We start from the raw sequence: 14,824 nt of genomic DNA, 5'->3' as shown, positions 1-14,824 counted from the left end.
TAGATATATATATATATAGAGAGAGAGAGAGAGAGAGAGAAAGTAGTCCTAGTGGTATAGGGATTGCATCATGCTGGCTGCTAACTTCAAGGTCAGCAGTTCCAAACCTCCAGCCAATTCCTCAGGAGAAAAAATAAACTTTCTATTGCCATGAAGAGTTACAGCCTTGGAAACTCACAGGGGCAGTTTTACTGTGTCTTATGGGGTCACTATGAGTCAGAGTGGACTCAATGACACTGAGTTTGGATTTTTTGTTTTCTTTTGGATATATAGAGGAGTGTATGTGTATGTATGTATATATATATATATATATATATATATATATATATATAGAGAGAGAGAGAGAGAGAGAAAGGAAGAAAGAGTGAAAACAAATGAGCTTTTTAAATGTATAGAGCCTTAACTTCTTCCTCTAGTGCTTTTATGATCATCATTCATATTTACATTTTCCACTCTGGCTACTAATAAATGTTACCCTTTATCTGACCTACTTGCTTGTATTCCAGTTTATAACACGGAAATGAATTCAAACTACTTCCTTCCCAGCTTCATAATTGACAACTAACATAATTCAAAGTGATTTAATCCACTTCCATTCCAAGGCCTGCCTAAATTAAAACTCTCTGACCTTTTGGTATCCTCAAAATCAGTGTAATAGAGTTTAGCCATCATTTTCTATGTAAGAAAGATCTAATTTCTTGTCGTCACGTATGCCTGGTGGAATATCTATGATTTTCTTAATATGATAATACCAGGAATCTTTATAGATTACTTGCATGCAGAAAGTTGCCTTTTAATTAATTTGTCAGATGCTACTTTTGTTATGTTTTCTTATTGTTGAGTGTGATCTATTGTTGTTTTTGCAAAATGTAGTCAATAGCAAGGGCAGGAGTAAATATCTTGAACATTGGTCTGAAATGCTACTATCACAGAAATTCTGAGGTAAATTCCTTTAAAAAAATAACAGTAGAGTCTAAGAAGAAATGAGGACCACTGCCCACAGCTGTTCTTAAGTAATGCTTCTCTTAAAAAAGTATTAAGAAAGTATCGACTACTGGAGATCCCCTCACAGAGGGGTTTAGGAGAGGAGACGGGTCAGTCAGAGTGCGATGTAGCACCGATGAAAAATACAGCTTTCCCCCAGATCCTGGATGCTTCCTCCCCCCAACTACCATAATCCGAATTCTACCTCGCAAGTCTGGATAGAGCAGAGGTTGTACACTGGTGCATATGGGATCTGGAGGCACAGGGAATCCAGGGTGGACGATACCTTCAGGACCAGGGGTGTGAGGGGCGAGGCTGGGAGAGTGGAGGGTGAATGGGTTGGAGAGGGGAAACTGATTACAAGGATCCACATGTGACCTCCTCCCTGGGAGAGGGACGGCAGAGAAGGGGGGAAGGGAGACTCCGGATAGGGCAAGATATGACAAAATAACAATCTGTGGATTTTCAAGGGCTCATGAGGGAGGGAGGAGTGGGGAGGGAGGGGGGGGGAAAGAGGACCTGATGCAAAGGGCTTAAGTGGAGAGCAAATGCTTTGAGAGTGATGAGGGCAAAGAATGTATGGATGTGCTTTATACAATTGATGTATGTATATGTGTGGATTGAGATAAGAGTTGTATGAGCCCCTAATAAAATGTAAAAAAAAGAAAAGAAAGAAAATGATTAGGGCAAAGAATGTACAGATATGCTTTATACAATTGATGTATGTATATGCATGGATTGTGATAAGAGTTGTATGAGCCCCTAATAAAATGTTTTTTAAAAAAGTATTAAGAGTTTAGAGTTTTGGGGGTGGGGGGGCTGGTTTTTTTTTGTTTGCCTTTTTTTAAAAATCCGTTTTTGTTTGCCTTTTTAAAAGCCTACAATGACATCTTCTTTTCTCCCCAACCCAAATGTGTGCTAACAACTGGGTTTCATTGAGGTTAAAAACAAAGGCTTGTGGGAAATAGCTCTAGGCTCCTTAGCTGAGAGAGAAAGGAGCAATTTGACTTCAGGTATCCTAAGAGGAAAATGCTCCAGGAGACAGGTTAGATTAGGAGAAAGGGAGGCGTCTCAGATTATAAATACTCCATGACTTAATGATTCATTGCAGCCTGGAAAGGATTTCTCTTTACACAAGAGTACTGGGCTGGGGTCCACGTTTTACAAAACACATGCTCAGTGGAGCTTGAAAAACAGCTTCTATTTCATTCCTTTCAAGAAAATACAGCTTCTAAAAGGATCATTTGAATTATCTGTATGCTAAGACTGGCAGGAAGCTGCCAATTGTGTTTCTGTGGCCGTATCATATGCAGACCAAAGCTCAAAGGGCTGGTCAATAAGACATCGACATGCTTCCTCACATGAAAACACAATGTACTATTTGAACATATCCAAATAACTTGCAGAAAAAGTGCATCCTGTACCACTTCAGTATGATAGCGGAGTTGTAGGGGGATTTAGGGTTCATGATCTTTTTTGCTTTTTTAAGCTGTGCTTTAAGAAAAAGTTTATTTGAAAGCCCTGTAATTATATTATTAACATATGGCTCATTTCTTTTGTTCAGCATGGTGCAAGTGACATTTAGGACTGTGTCACCATTAGACATCATAAAAGTGTCAGGAAAGTTTCGGGCAGGTGTAACACCCTCTGATTTAACTGTCTGCAATTATTTTTCTGTGTGCAGACCGTCCAGCGGAATAAGTGAGACTTTGATCTCTGAAACGGAGAACAAAAACCAGGAGCCCCTCACGCAGGAGGGCTGCCGGGGAAGCACGACCCTGCAGATTGGACCGGCCACAAAGTCCCAATACAGAGAGTTCTACATCACCACAGTCAAGAGGGGAGCTTTTCCAGCTGAGGACCAAGCAAGTGGTCCTGGTTTTTCTGGGAGCGTCGAAGAAGAAACAGGCTGGAGTAACCAAATGCCACCCCAAATGCCCGACTCCACAAGAGGTGTGGATGAGGTTATCTTAAGCAAGAAGACAGAAGAGGGGCAGCCAGGCCCTATGGTGGAGCTACAACTGTCCCTTTCAGAGCAGAGACAGAAGGCCACCAGCGCCCCAACAGTGGTTCTCCTGGGAGCTGAAAAATCCAAGTCTCCTGACGCACACACTAACTTACAACATGACCGCGTCATCCACATAAACCCAGTCTCCTTTCCCGAGAAAAGGGACCTTCCTCTGAAGTCCAGCAAGATAATCCAGCTCTCCAGCAGCAAAGCATTGAAAGTGACCCCGGGGAGAGAAGCAGGAGAGCCGGGACTGCCCCAAGTGGAAGTGATCTTGGACTGTTCTGACAGGCAGAAGACAGAAGGGTGCGGGCTTCAGGCAGGGAAGGGGCATGCGGATTCTCCAGTGGAAGGAGGGCAGTCAGAAGCACCTCCTTCTGTGGTAGCCTTTGCAGTCTCATCAGAAGGCACAGAGCTGGGAGAACTCTGCTTGGAGAGGGAGCACAGCAGACCTCACAAGCACAGAGCAAGGCACGCGCGTAAGTCCTCCCTGGGTACCTGGCTGGGCTGTCCCAGGGGTTCGGGACTTAGGGATCTCTTGCTGCTGCTGCTTTGCTGAAAGCACTGGTTTTTGTTTGGGGGTTAAAAAAAAGGATTTGTCTTATTGATGATTTGGTTTTGCTTCATTTTCATTAATGCACACAATGAACTTGAAATAGCAGGGCAGACAGATTCCTGAACTGGAAGCAGTAAGTTTGAACTTGTTAATAGTAGATTTAAATGTGTTTAATGCCCTTCTTATTAACCGCAGCTCCCTTCCCAGAGCATTGGAACTGTTACAGAGAATAACACTGTCGGTGCGACTCTTTTATTTGTTTTAGAACATTTTTACTACTTCACGCTCAAATAGCTAAAGGGAGTAAGAGTATTGGAAGTCATGAGGACTCAGGGAAAAAGCTCAAAACTATTGAGTCACAACGGAGAGGTGTCTTTAAATCATAGCCTCCACTGCTGATATTAAAAGCAGATCCTAGTTTTGGTTAAAATAAATAAATAAATCGTTGTGCAGCTTGATGATGGTTGCAGAAGCGAGTTTGACAGACAAGGACATGTGTCACACTGAGCAGTTACATGACCCTCACCGTTTTGGAAGTCCTCACTAACCTGCACAGGCTTTCATCTGCCTTCTAGACACACAAGGCGGTCTTCCGAGCCACCTGGAGCTATTTCAGTGCCGCCCAGATAAAATAGATTTAAATGAAAGCTTTCGAGGGGTTTTGTGTTCCCCGGGGAATGGAGACAGAGAAGAGCATGAAGGAAAGGACTGCTCTCAGACTTTGTGCTTGAGTCGTTTCCCGGAATGTGTGTGTATTTATTTATTTACTTGAAATTTTTTGCAATTTCATCTGAGGATGTCAAGCCTGGTGGCAAAGGCATTTGAATGTATGAGTGATAGACAACCAGCAGGCCTTCGGCTATTTGAAGTAGTGCAGTGCAACTGCTAGCCGACTGCGATGCCTTTCAAAGCATATTTTTAGCATAGCCATGTGTAGCTTTATTGGCAAGTGCCTGTTCCTCATTCCTAATATTTTAAGCATCTGTATGCCATCTTCATAGTTCTAGCCCGTGAAAAAAGAGCATTAAGGCAGCATTCACACATTTCACATGTTGGCAGTGAAGTCAGCAACAACTGTGCAACTGTGTCCGTACAATAATAAGCTTCATAACACTCATCCCCAAAAATGAATTCCATTTTGTCGGGGCCACAATTTTTATGATTTTCTCGCTTAAAGGGTTTGATCGCCAGTGAGTAGCTAAGATTTCACTGTGTAGTTATTTTCTCTGATCATATTATGTCTTTACAATTAACTAGTCATGTGTTTTCTCCAAGGACAAAAGAGAGCTGATTTTCTGTTTTAAAATATTCAAAGAATTTTAAAAATTCACATTTTACTATTTTGAGGAAGACAAAACTATTTATGAATCGTGCCCACTTTTGAGGTCATAATTACAATTTACTGATGTTATAAATTAATTTGCCCCCGATTGTATTTTTGGTGACAATGATTATAAAACTTAAAAAATAAGTATAAATGTTTATTTTAAAACTTGGGGTCTAATTTTAAATGACAATGATTTCTGCATCCATTTTTACAGTCTCTAGTCATATATATATGTATATATACATATATAATATTTGTTGTTTTCAGTTTTCCTGAGATTCACACCTGCTCTTGATGAGTAACAAATTGACAACACTGGGGGGAAATTTGTATAGACAACTTAATAGCTAAATTTTCTTCTATGTATTAAAAATAATTGAGTATTCTGAGCTATTATTATTAAGTACCTTCAATTATTTATTCAGTGCTTTTAACTTAGATTCATTTACCTGTGAATCCAAAGATTATGGAGGGATGTCAAAGGAGAGAGAAAAATGAAAAAAACACACACTTAAATATTGAAATTCACTACATTAAGACATTTAGGTAAATAAAGATTTCTTGAGAACTGTGTCCTCTTGGAATTCTTAGCCGCATCGTTAGGTTGGCACTTTAATATCTTAATGTAGAAGTAGAAATGATTATTTTATTTCAAAGTATGAAGTGTGCTTTAACTTTTACAAATATAACATGTCCTTGGATAATTTCACTTTTAATTTGACTGTCATTTGCTGTCATTGACTAGTCCATTTTCATTATTAAAGTATAAAGATCCACAGAGAAAACATTTTAGAAACATGATCTAATCAGTCGATTAAAATGTATGTATATATTAAATAGGATATTATCTATTATTATATGTTGTGCTCATATATATATATATATATATATATATATATATATATATATATATATATATATATAATGGGACACTATGGTGTTTTATATATGATCATTCAATTACACGAGTATGCCGTTTAAAAGAAATGAGAAAGAGAACCGAATTGGATCCCTTCAAAATTTTGTTCCCAACTGTGTGCATGATTTTTCTATAGTTGTTTTCTCTCTTGGATACAGAAAAAGTTGTAGCCCAGAAGAAGCACACTGAGCGGCGGAGTCCCTTTCGGGGCACTGTGAAGTCTTCCTGCTACTAATGACTTGAATACAATGTTTGTGTCTTCCCCAGGTCTCAGAAGGAGCGAAAGCCTTTCAGAAAAGCAGGTGAAAGAGGCCAAGTCTAAATGCAAAAGCATTGCCCTCCTTCTCACAGATGCCCCCAACCCCAACTCCAAGGGGGTGCTGATGTTTAAGAAGCGCCGTCAAAGGGCCAGGAAATACACCCTCATCAGCTACGGGACCGGGGAGCTCGAGCGGGAGGCGGACGAGGAGGAAGAAGGCGACGGAGAGGATCCCAGTGAAGGAGCGTTTCTGGGCACGAGCGAGTCCGAGGTGGATGAAGAGTTACTGTCTGACCTGGACGACAGCGCGCACGTGGTGAACTTTGACTGGGATTCCGGACTAGTGGACATTGAAAAGAAACTGACCATAGGGGACAAGATGGAGATGCTGCCAGACACCTCAGGCAAGGGGGCCCTCATGTTTGCGAAGAGGAGGGAGAGGATGGATCAGATCACAGCCCAAAAGGAAGAGGAGAGCGGCAGTGGGGGGCCGAGCAGAGAACCAGATGTTGTCCAGGTAGATGGCCTGAGGACGGTGACGTCCTTCCAAAGGAAAGAAGAGGAATCGCGGAGAGTCCAGACTTCGGTGAGCACAAGCTACAGCAACGTCAGCCATGCGGCGGGATATGCACCCCAACAGAACGGCTTCAGTGGGGTTTCCGAGACAGCAGACGCCCAGAGGATGGCCCCTATGAACAGAACAGCAAGACCCTTCCCGGGACCCATGAGCCAGCCCGCCACCCCTTTCTCCCCAACCCGAAACATGACAAGCCCCATCGCCGACTTTCCTGCGCCGCCCCCCTACTCTGCGGTCACCCCTCCTCCAGAAGCCTTTTCCAGAGGGCTCGCGAGTCCCGTGGCTGGGGGGACACAGCCACCTCCGTGGCCTCAGCCCGCCCCGTGGGCCCAGGCAGCCTTTTACGACTCGTCCGAGCGCATCGCTTCCCGGGACGAGAGGATCGCAGTGCCGGCCAAGAGAACTGGGATCCTGCAGGAGGCCAAACGGAGAAGCACCACCAAGCCCATGTTCACGTTCAAGGAGCCCAAAGTCAGTCCCAACCCTGAACTCTTGTCACTTCTTCAAAACTCCGAAGGCAAGCGGGGCCCCGGAGCCGGCGGGGACTCGGGGCCTGAAGAAGACTACCTCAGTTTAGGGGCCGAGGCCTGCAATTTCCTGCAGAGCGCCTCCAAACAGAAGACGCCACCCCCCGTGGCTCCGAAGCCCGGAGTGAAGGCCACATCCTCCCAACCAGTGACCCCCGTTTCGCCCGTCTGGGCTCCAGGAGCGGCTCCCACCCAACCTCCTGCCTTCCCAGCATCAAACCCACCCCTGGGCACCGCTGTCTCCTCCATCAAAATAGCCCAGCCTTCCTACGCCCCTGCCCGGCCTGCGAGCTCCCTGCACCTGGCTGGTCCCTTCAAAGGGCCTCAAGCTGCCGTTGCCAGTCAGAATTACACACCCAAGCCCACAGCTCCCGCACCAGCAGCAAACACTGCTCATGCTAGGCCGGGGGGACCGTCCCAGGAGCTTCCAGGGATGGGTGGGAAAGGAGCCCAGCTCTTCGCCAAAAGGCAGTCGAGAATGGAGAAGTATGTGGTTGATTCAGACACCGTGCAGGCCCATGCGGCGCGGGCCCAGTCTCCCACTCCATCTCTCCCAGCCAGTTGGAAGTATTCCTCCAACGTCCGAGCGCCCCCTCCTGTAGCCTACAATCCCATCCACTCTCCTTCCTACCCACTTGCCGCTGTCAAGTCCCAGCCATCAGCCCCGCAGGCCTCCAAAGCAAGTAAGAAAAAGGGCAAGAAACCCCTCAATGCCTTGGACGTGATGAAGCACCAACCGTATCAGCTCAACTCATCTTTATTTACGTTTCAACCTCCAGATGCAAAAGATGCTCTCCCCCAAAAGCCAGCAGTCAAGGTGAATTCAGGGCAGGCCGGGAAGCATGCATTTCCTCCTTGGCCAGCCAATGCTAGTTCTCCCACGCATGGGCAGCCGTCCTCGGTCTACTCCGTCCCAGCCTACAGCTCTCAGCCGGCCTTCTTTGCTGAGGCGGCCTCGCCGGTCAGTGCGTCCCCAGTGCCTGTGGCCATCCCCAACTCTCCAAAGCAAGAATCCGCCTCGTCGTCATATTTTGTGGCACCAAGGCCAAAGTTCTCAGCCAAGAAAAGTGGCATCACGGTTCAGGTGTGGAAACCATCGGTTGTGGAAGAGTCCCCCCACGAGTAGCTGAAGCTGAGTGTCCACGTTGCTTGGAAAGGAATTGTTTGCAGTGTTACATGACCCCCCCACCCCCACCCCAAAAATGTCTAGTCAGTCCTCAGCTTACTTAATTTCAGATATATCATCTCCCAATCTGGGTCCAAGGAGCATAAATATTGTAATGAGTCAAAAATCTAACTCAGATTGACATATAATACATTGATCTTCTTTGCACACTTATAAAAAATTTGGGAGCACCCCCCAAATAGTCAAGTGCCACTCTATTAAGTAAGCAGGATTCTTAGGATTTCCGTACTGGCCACAGACAGTGATCAGCGTTATCAAACATGAGGATACAGCCTTGATATAGCATAACATCTGTGTGCCTATGGTGACAGGTACAAATGTAGTGAAAATAGAAACGTGCTGACTGGGATTTCTTGTTTTTTAAGTAGTCCTTTATCTCTATTTATTAATGTTAAGAGAATGAGAAATGTATCAAGCACAGAGATAAGTCTGCCAACTTCAGTCACCTTTTGATATTTCAGAGAAGGTACCCTAAGGATTATTAGAATGTACATCTTTTAGAACGAGGTAGTTTATAGGAAGGTATCAATAATTACCAAACACTAGTGTGCACTGGCAGGATAAAGATGGGGCTTTCTTCTCCCACTAAGAGCTATTTGGTGACTCACAGGGGCAGTTCTACCCTGTCCTGTAGGGCCACTAGGAGTTGGCATCGACTCGATGGCAGTATGTTTGGTTTGGGTATTACATACTGGAGTCCTTGAATGGTGCAAACACACTGGGCTACTAACCTAAAGGTCAGCAGTTCTAGCCCACCTAGATGCACCTCAGCAAGGAAGGTCTGTCAATCTGCTTCTAAAACATCAGTCCCTGAAAGCCCTCTGGAGCCAAGTTCTCCTCTGCTCTGTATCATTGTGACCATGTGTCTGTGGAGGGTCAATGGCAACTGGTTTGGTTACTCGATGTATGGTTTTGTGACCGATGTTTGCCAGATAGTAACTCATTTCAGAAGATATGTTAAAAGTAAGCGGGGTAGGGAAGAAGGACAATTATCCTTAGTGATAGATTTCCACCCTCCTTCTCCACTTTCTTAGGAACAAAGTGAGTGAGTACACCTCTAAGTGCCCACGAAAACATTAGTCTGTTTTCCTCCTAGAGTACAGCGCTAGGGAGTCCCGGGAGACAAAGTGGGCGGGGTCACATAAAGGTACGCGCGGCTAGCCCTTTACTCTGGGAAGCTGGCTGATGAGGTCCAAAGGGTTGCTGACCACAGGCGCTGATTTGGGAACCGGAGGAAGTCACGTGTGTGGAAGCAGTAGGATGATAGCACGTGGTGATTGGTGCCATTTCAGAGTGGTCTCACCGATTTTTTCCTCATGGTTGTTTTGGCTTTCTGATGGCTGCTTCTTCCCTCTGTCCCTTCCAGGTCTATTCCTGCACCTTTACTTTGTTCTTTCTAGTCGGTGGACCAGGAGGACCCAGGCCAGGTTCCCTTGTAAATGTGGATTGCGAAGTTAGTGTCAGTGACAGTAACCCCGGAGAACTTTCTCCTTTCTATTTTAAGCCCGATTCTAAATAGTCATAGAAAATATTCAACATGAACAAAGTAGAGAACTACCGAGAATGTCAGCCCCAGGGACAATCATTTACACTACACAGAAAATGTCTTTAGAGGCCTGACCAAAAAGAAAACAAACAAAAGCCCTTCCTGGTTTGAAGATACGTGGTACCATTTTTCTTCTCTGAAAATATCTGCTTTCTTGTTCTTTTCTGCTCTGTCAATCTGCCATGTTTCTCACCATCCTATTAAAATATGACTTTCTTCTTTATCTGCTGAATGGACCTGTGTTTTCAACCTTCCCTGGATGAGCTGCTCTGATCTAGACTGTTTCTCTTGCGCTCCTTCCCACCATGTCTGAATTTCCCGGTGACGCTTATCCTTTACGCCACGTACTGTACAAGGGCAATCCGGAAGTCTTGGTAGAACAGCACACGGAGCAGAGAAGTTCACGTTTCCGACACAGCACAGGGGCTGCTACTTTGGTTTTCCTCCAGAAAAATGTCCATTATCTTTGGTGGCAATTTGCCCAGAGGTTATGACCACAGGATGTAGACCAGCCAATTATTTGCCTTTTGGGGAAATCAGTTAGGAAGATGACTAGAGGGAAAGCGAATGTGCCTGTTCTATAACAGTGTTCTGAGTTTTGTTTTTAAAGTATTCCCTACTAAGGAAGTCCATTGAGTGCCGGGCGTTTTGCAGTTTCCAAATAGAACCACCAAAAAAGGGCTTCTTGAGGTGAAACAGCAAAAATATTGTTTGTAACTTTGCATTCTGAAGCTAGCACTGAAATGACGGCATGCCTAAGAGGAACGATAGCGGGGAGACAGGTAGTCCTCTGAGCTCATCGGGTCAAATGCAGAGCAGCATGGTAATAGCCCAGAGCCCTCCCAGTTGCCCAGTGGTATGTAGGAATGAGAAGTGTTTTCAGTCCGTTTCCTGTTGGACAGGTGGCGATCTTCAATGAGCCCCTATTTGGAGTGAATGACTAAAGACACAGCTATAGTGTAATTTAGTCTTCTAGTCATCCTGGGACTGCTTGGGGTTCCCAAAAAGCTTCTAGGCAGTATGCCAGGTATGCAAAGCATCCACAACTTAGACTGGGGGTTAGTAATAGGTCTCAGCTGGGAAGATAGTGTCTTACTTTATAGCAGAGATGGGATTCACCTAAAACTCTACTCAACACAGACAGTGTAACCTCACCTTGAGGGTTTGGGGGAGTGGGACAGAAAAAGACTAAGCTAGTTTGAAGTAATAGGGATTGCCTGGTCTCTTGTTTTTCCAGTAGAGAGCCTTCTGGGAACTTGCCTGCAGAAGAAACTCTTTGTACTACTTTTCACATGGGGACTTTGCACATGATGTCAACGTGGCAGGTGGAAGAGTCAGAACTCATGACATCAGCTTTCCTCCTACTAGATTCCCCTTGCAATCTGGGTGGTGCCAGTGTTGTGGTGGTGGCGATTGGTTGGTTGGTTGGTTGGTTGGTTGGTTGGTTGGTTGGTTGGTTGGTTGGTTGTGGCTGGCTGGCTCATGGGTGGTTCAGGGAGGCAATTTTGGTTGTTTTTTTTATCATCTTGTTTTCTGTTATGTTGCGTCATAGATTGAGCACCTATCAAATGAAGTAGACAGCATCATGCTAATAGCAATGATCAGTTACTGAGTGTTTGTGTAATGGCAGACGCCTGTTTATATTATCCCCAGGAGTCTGCTGTGGGGCTTACAGGCATTGTAATCTCACCCAGAATATCACAATCACTGGTTTACTGCAAGACCTGCAGCAGATCTTTCTTTCCATGAGTTTTCTCATCTTACTGTCCCCAGCTTCTCTTCCTGTCGCTTCTTACTGAGTATTCACCAACACTTGAGAGTCTAGGAAGAAAGGTACTATGTGGATATAATTACAGCACGTGGCGTCTTTCTCGGCCTCAGAGGAGAACAGATCGAATCACACAACAACACCTGATAGGATTGGAATCTGAGTGCTGCTGCTGCTTAAAGTTTGAAACACGATTTTATTTCTACTATTTCAACAACAGTCACATTCGCTTTCGAAAGAGGAAAACACACACACTGTTTTCTGAATATGCGCAATGCATTGATGGCGCGCGCCACAAATATTTAGGGATAAGTTCTATCAGACAACTGTGGGTTGTCAATCTAGAGCATGTAAAAGTGTGCACTTCAAAATACATCTAGTAGGACAGTTCATGATAACATGTATCCAGCCTTTGCATGAACAATCTCACAAAATCTTTATGAGGGGCAACTCATTTTAACTTTAAGGAAATCCATCTGAGTTACAAATTGTTCTTCAAAGTCAGCAAGGGTCATTTAACTATTCTTGAAAGTGCCGGCTAACAGCTGAGTATTATCCCACAGCCTGAATGCTAGCCAGGCAGTAAGAGCCGCATCTGAGACGTTAAGAGAAAGTGGTCTACATTTGAAGGGGTGGATTCACATGTCAAAGACCATGTTCTTATCTACAGTTACTAAGTTAAAGAACTCTGAAGATGGCTTGCTGCTAAAAAGCATGTCAAATATTCTGACTATGTGGCGATGTCAAAATGAGGGTCTCTTCAGAGCCCAAGAAGATACCCGGTTATTAATGACTGTATTTCCATTTAATCTTTCGAATAAAGGCCACTTTCTGTGTCTAACTTCATCCAGCTATAATACAAAGAACCTGCAGGAACTCAGAGTTTAAGAGCAGGTCCCTGAAGTCAGTGGCTATTTCATGAGTCACCGTCAACCTCTCAGGAAGGGTATTAGAAGTCATGGTCATCCAAAGGAAGTGATTGTTTTCTGGAAAGCTAAATGCTTCCAGAGGAAAGAGGTTGGGTATGTGTCCTAAAAAAGGGTGGTGGAGCTCACTTTAAGAAGAAAAATTATGAGTTTGTGAGAAAAATATGTAAATTCTAAGAACCAGCATTATCTTCCCAGAAACACTGACCCTCGCTAGTCTCATGACCCCGTATCACTGGACCCTGGGGGACTCAGACACACATACACTCCAGTGCTGATGAGTTTGTCAACAAGTATTCTGGGAAAAAGTAGAATTGAACTCTTACTCAGATTTTTCATCAAAGTTGACCTTGGGCCATAAAGCAGACTAGTGTTTCCCACAAGACCCAAATACCAGACAGAAATGCCAAAAGAAACCAGTTTCTGTTTGTTCCTCCATAGTGCTATTTTTTTATTATTCCAAAAATCCTAAATCATCCTATGGAGCACCAGGCCAATAAAAGCCAACCCTCTGGAGAGGCCTACATCAAATCCATCCTTCCCAGTAATCATTCAAAAACTGTTTCTACAACATATCTATTTGTACTCTAAATGATCACTTGGCACTTGTCATTCACCGAATTTACTGCTCAGAAGCAACTGCATGGAAAAGAATTAAAGAAAACATGAACTGTTGTCAGACATTTCTCAGTCTCCTGATTTAATCAGAGTTTTGCCAACCAATAAAGTTCCCCTCAAGCTTAAAGGAAGAAAGTCAAGTTTTTAGGGTCCTACAGTCTTAACTGAGGAGCTCTGGTGACATAGTGGCTCAGAATTGGGCAGCTAACTTCAAGGTCAGCAATACAAAACCACCAGCTGCTTCTCAGGAGAAAGACTAGGCTTTCTAGTCCTATAAAGATTTATGGTCTTCAAAACCTGCAAGGGCAGTGCTGCCCTGTCCTATAGGGCCTCTGAGTTGGAATGAACTCAATGACAGTCAGTTTTTGAGATAGCCTTCATTTGGTGCTATAGCGGCTACAAGTGGGGCTACTCATTACAGGGTCACTAGTTCAAAACCACCAGCTGCTACATGACATAAAGATGAGACCTTTTACTCCCATAGAGAGTTGTAGTCTCACAAACCTACAGGGGCAGTTCTACCTTGTCCGATAGGGTCGCTGTGAGTTGGAATTTGGAACTTGAATAGTCTTGGTGGTGCAGGGGGCTATGTATTGAGCTGCTAAACATAAGGTGAGCAGTTCAAGCCCACCAGCCACTCGGGGGGAAGAGCAAAATGAGGCTGTCTTCTCTAATAAAGATTAAAATCCTCAGAAACCCAAAGGGGCAGTTCTACTCTGTCCTATAGGGTAGTTATAAGCTAGGATCAACTTGAGGGTGGTGACTTTTTGGTCTTAACCATTTTTGTTGTTGTTGTTATTCGTACATACAAATGTTTAAGATTTTTAGAGATTATGTATGATAAAGTATACATTTTAGATTCCTCATGAAAATATTAGCCACAGTGGTAGTTCAACAGTCAAATTCTCACTTTCCGTGTAGGAGCCCTGGTGGCATAGTGGTTAGACGTTATGCTGTGAACCGCATGATCAACAGGTCGAAACCATGAGCTGCTCCAAGGGAGAAAGACAAGGCTTTCTGCTCCCATCAACAGTTACAGTCTTGCAGCCCCACAGGGGCCATGCTAGGCTGCCCTACACGGTCTCCATGAACCGGCACTGGCTCACTGGCAGTGAGTGAGTGAGTGAGTGAGTGAGTGAGTGAGTGAGAGACCTGTGTAGGATTCTCCGCCAATGGACCTTATGTGGAGCCACTGCAAAGTTGGCAGTTCAAACCCACTCTCCGAGGGAGAAAGGGTGAGGTGATCTGCCCGTGGACAGATGTAGAGCCTCAGAAACCCTACACAGGACTGCCGAGACAGAATTGACTCATTGGCAGTGAGATTTGGGCTATGGTGCAAAAAAGGTTTCAGCAGGGCTTTCGGACTCGGAAGAAGGGCCTGGTGACCTCCTTCAGTAAAGCAGTCCACACAAAACGCTGTGGGTCCCAGTGGTCCAATAGCATTGGTGGTGGGGTCTCCATGAGTGGGAGGCAGCCTTGACATAACTGACGACAACAATGAATCTCCAAGAATCCACTCTTCAGCCTTACCCCTTCCTCTAAAAACCGATAGCCATCAAGGCAATCCCAACACACAGAAATGCTATAGGCTCGCATAGAACGGCTCGGTGGGGGGGGGGGTCA

At 44.7% G+C, this 14,824-nt stretch overlaps 1 protein-coding gene across 5 annotated transcripts in view; it reads left to right on the top strand.

The window, feature by feature from the left end:
• SYNPO2 (synaptopodin 2) overlaps positions 1 to 14,824 on the top strand; it is a 250,065-nt gene that overhangs the window by 197,104 nt on the left and 38,137 nt on the right. For 4 of the 5 annotated variants that reach the window (XM_075543873.1, XM_075543875.1, XM_075543874.1 and 1 more), the window contains exons 3-4: positions 2,669 to 3,471; positions 6,062 to 8,241. In XM_075543873.1, the coding sequence (XP_075399988.1) occupies positions 2,669 to 3,471; positions 6,062 to 8,241 (2,983 nt within the window). The remainder of the gene's footprint in view (positions 1 to 2,668; positions 3,472 to 6,061; positions 8,242 to 14,824) is intronic. The other variant, XM_075543877.1, reaches the window with a different exon arrangement.

Source organism: Tenrec ecaudatus, chromosome 3 (assembly GCF_050624435.1).
Source record: "Tenrec ecaudatus isolate mTenEca1 chromosome 3, mTenEca1.hap1, whole genome shotgun sequence".
Taxonomy (NCBI): domain Eukaryota; kingdom Metazoa; phylum Chordata; class Mammalia; order Afrosoricida; family Tenrecidae; genus Tenrec; species Tenrec ecaudatus.
This window is presented reverse-complemented; position numbering and strand designations above follow the sequence as displayed.